Source organism: Microtus ochrogaster, chromosome 1 (genome assembly GCF_000317375.1).
Source record: "Microtus ochrogaster isolate Prairie Vole_2 chromosome 1, MicOch1.0, whole genome shotgun sequence".
NCBI classification, from domain to species: domain Eukaryota; kingdom Metazoa; phylum Chordata; class Mammalia; order Rodentia; family Cricetidae; genus Microtus; species Microtus ochrogaster.
This window is the reverse complement of record NC_022009.1, coordinates 49,841,105-49,842,606: the sequence shown is the minus strand read 5'-3', so window position 1 is coordinate 49,842,606 and position 1,502 is coordinate 49,841,105. Positions and strand designations below refer to the sequence as shown.

At 38.7% G+C, this 1,502-nt stretch overlaps 1 gene segment (V, D, J or C); it reads left to right on the top strand.

Moving 5' to 3' along the window:
• Nucleotides 1-724: 724 nt before the first annotated feature.
• Nucleotides 725-1,192, top strand: LOC102001399. The segment is given in 2 exon segments: nt 725-774; nt 864-1,192. Coding segments are annotated over 2 exon segments (375 nt in total).
• The last annotated feature ends 310 nt before the right edge of the window (nt 1,193-1,502 follow it).

Below are 1,502 nucleotides of genomic sequence, written 5' to 3'. Positions count from 1 at the left end.
TTTAATTAATACAGTTATCTCCAGTTACATTGATTTTCCTAAACGTGATATAAGTTCTTTATTCTTTCAGATGACCTAGTCCTGTTGTGTCACACATACAGCCATGTCTTCTTGGTGCAATCTTCTGCTGACAGACATAAAGTTTATTTCCATAAGTTGTGGTAGATAGTGCTGCATTAAACATTAATGTGCAAATATTTCTGAGGTATGTTTATTTAGGTCATTTCAGACAGTTTTTGTATGAATATTTCTGGTATGCAAATATATATATATATATATATATATATATATATATATATGAAATTAGGCTATAATTTCTCAAAACTTAGAAAGATTTGAAATTTCCAGTCTCCACCATTATCATCACAACCACCATCTCTAAGTCAATATGACATCCTTGTCACAAAGTGGAGAAACTGCCTCAGGCTAGAAATCTATTGAGAGCTTAGGTCCTGTTGTAACACCCCAAGCATCTGCAGAGCTGAGGGAATGGTATGAGATGCATTTCTTTAGACAGGATAAGAACTTGAACTTCAACATCCTGTTGCTTGACTCAAGTGTCCTCCACCACCTTCTCAAACAGGACTAGGTGCTTATTTAAGAAGTCCCCTGTTCTTGAATATGCAAATTGCCTGAGTCTATTATGGTAAATATAGGAATGCCCACACCCGACAACAACAAATGATCAGTGTCTTCTCCTCAGACACTGAGCACACAAGGCACACACCATGGGATGGAGTTGTATCATTCTCTTCCTTGTGTCAGTAATGACAGGTAAGGGATTTCTAATTCCAAACCAGAGGAGAAGACAGGGACTGAGGTGACAATGTCTCTGACAATCTACTCTGTCTTTTTCTCCACAGGTGTCCACTCACAAGTACAGCTGCATCAGTCAGGGCCTGAACTGGGAAAACCAGGGATGTCAATAAAGTTGTCTTGCAGGGCTTCAGGCTACATCTTCACTAGCTATTATATTATCTGGGTGAAACAAAGTCCTGGACAGGGCCTAGAGTATATTGGATATATTTATCCTAGTAATGGTGGTACTGGCTATGCACAGAAGTTCCAGGGTAAGGCCAAACTGACTGCAGACACATCCTCCAGCACAGCCTATATGGAGCTCAGCAGCCTGACATCTGAAGACTCTGCGGTCTATTACTGTGCAAGACACAGTGTTGCAACCACATCCTGAGTGTGTCAATAACCCTGGAAGAGCAGGAAGCTGCCCTGGGACTGACATGACAGAGAAGATGAGTCTTAAGACATTCACAGAAACAAACATTATGAATCTTGTTTTGTCTCTTACATTTTTGTAAGAACTTTTCAAAATTATATCTGTGAATGAAGGGATGCTGATTTAGTGTACACCATACCTTCACAATCTTTTCACCAACAATCACATTCATTGAAATGTTTCTTCATTAATAAAATAAAAAAGTGAAAACTCTGATTATGAAGTACAATAAAAATGCATCTCTGGATTCTTAGAGAACGGGACATTT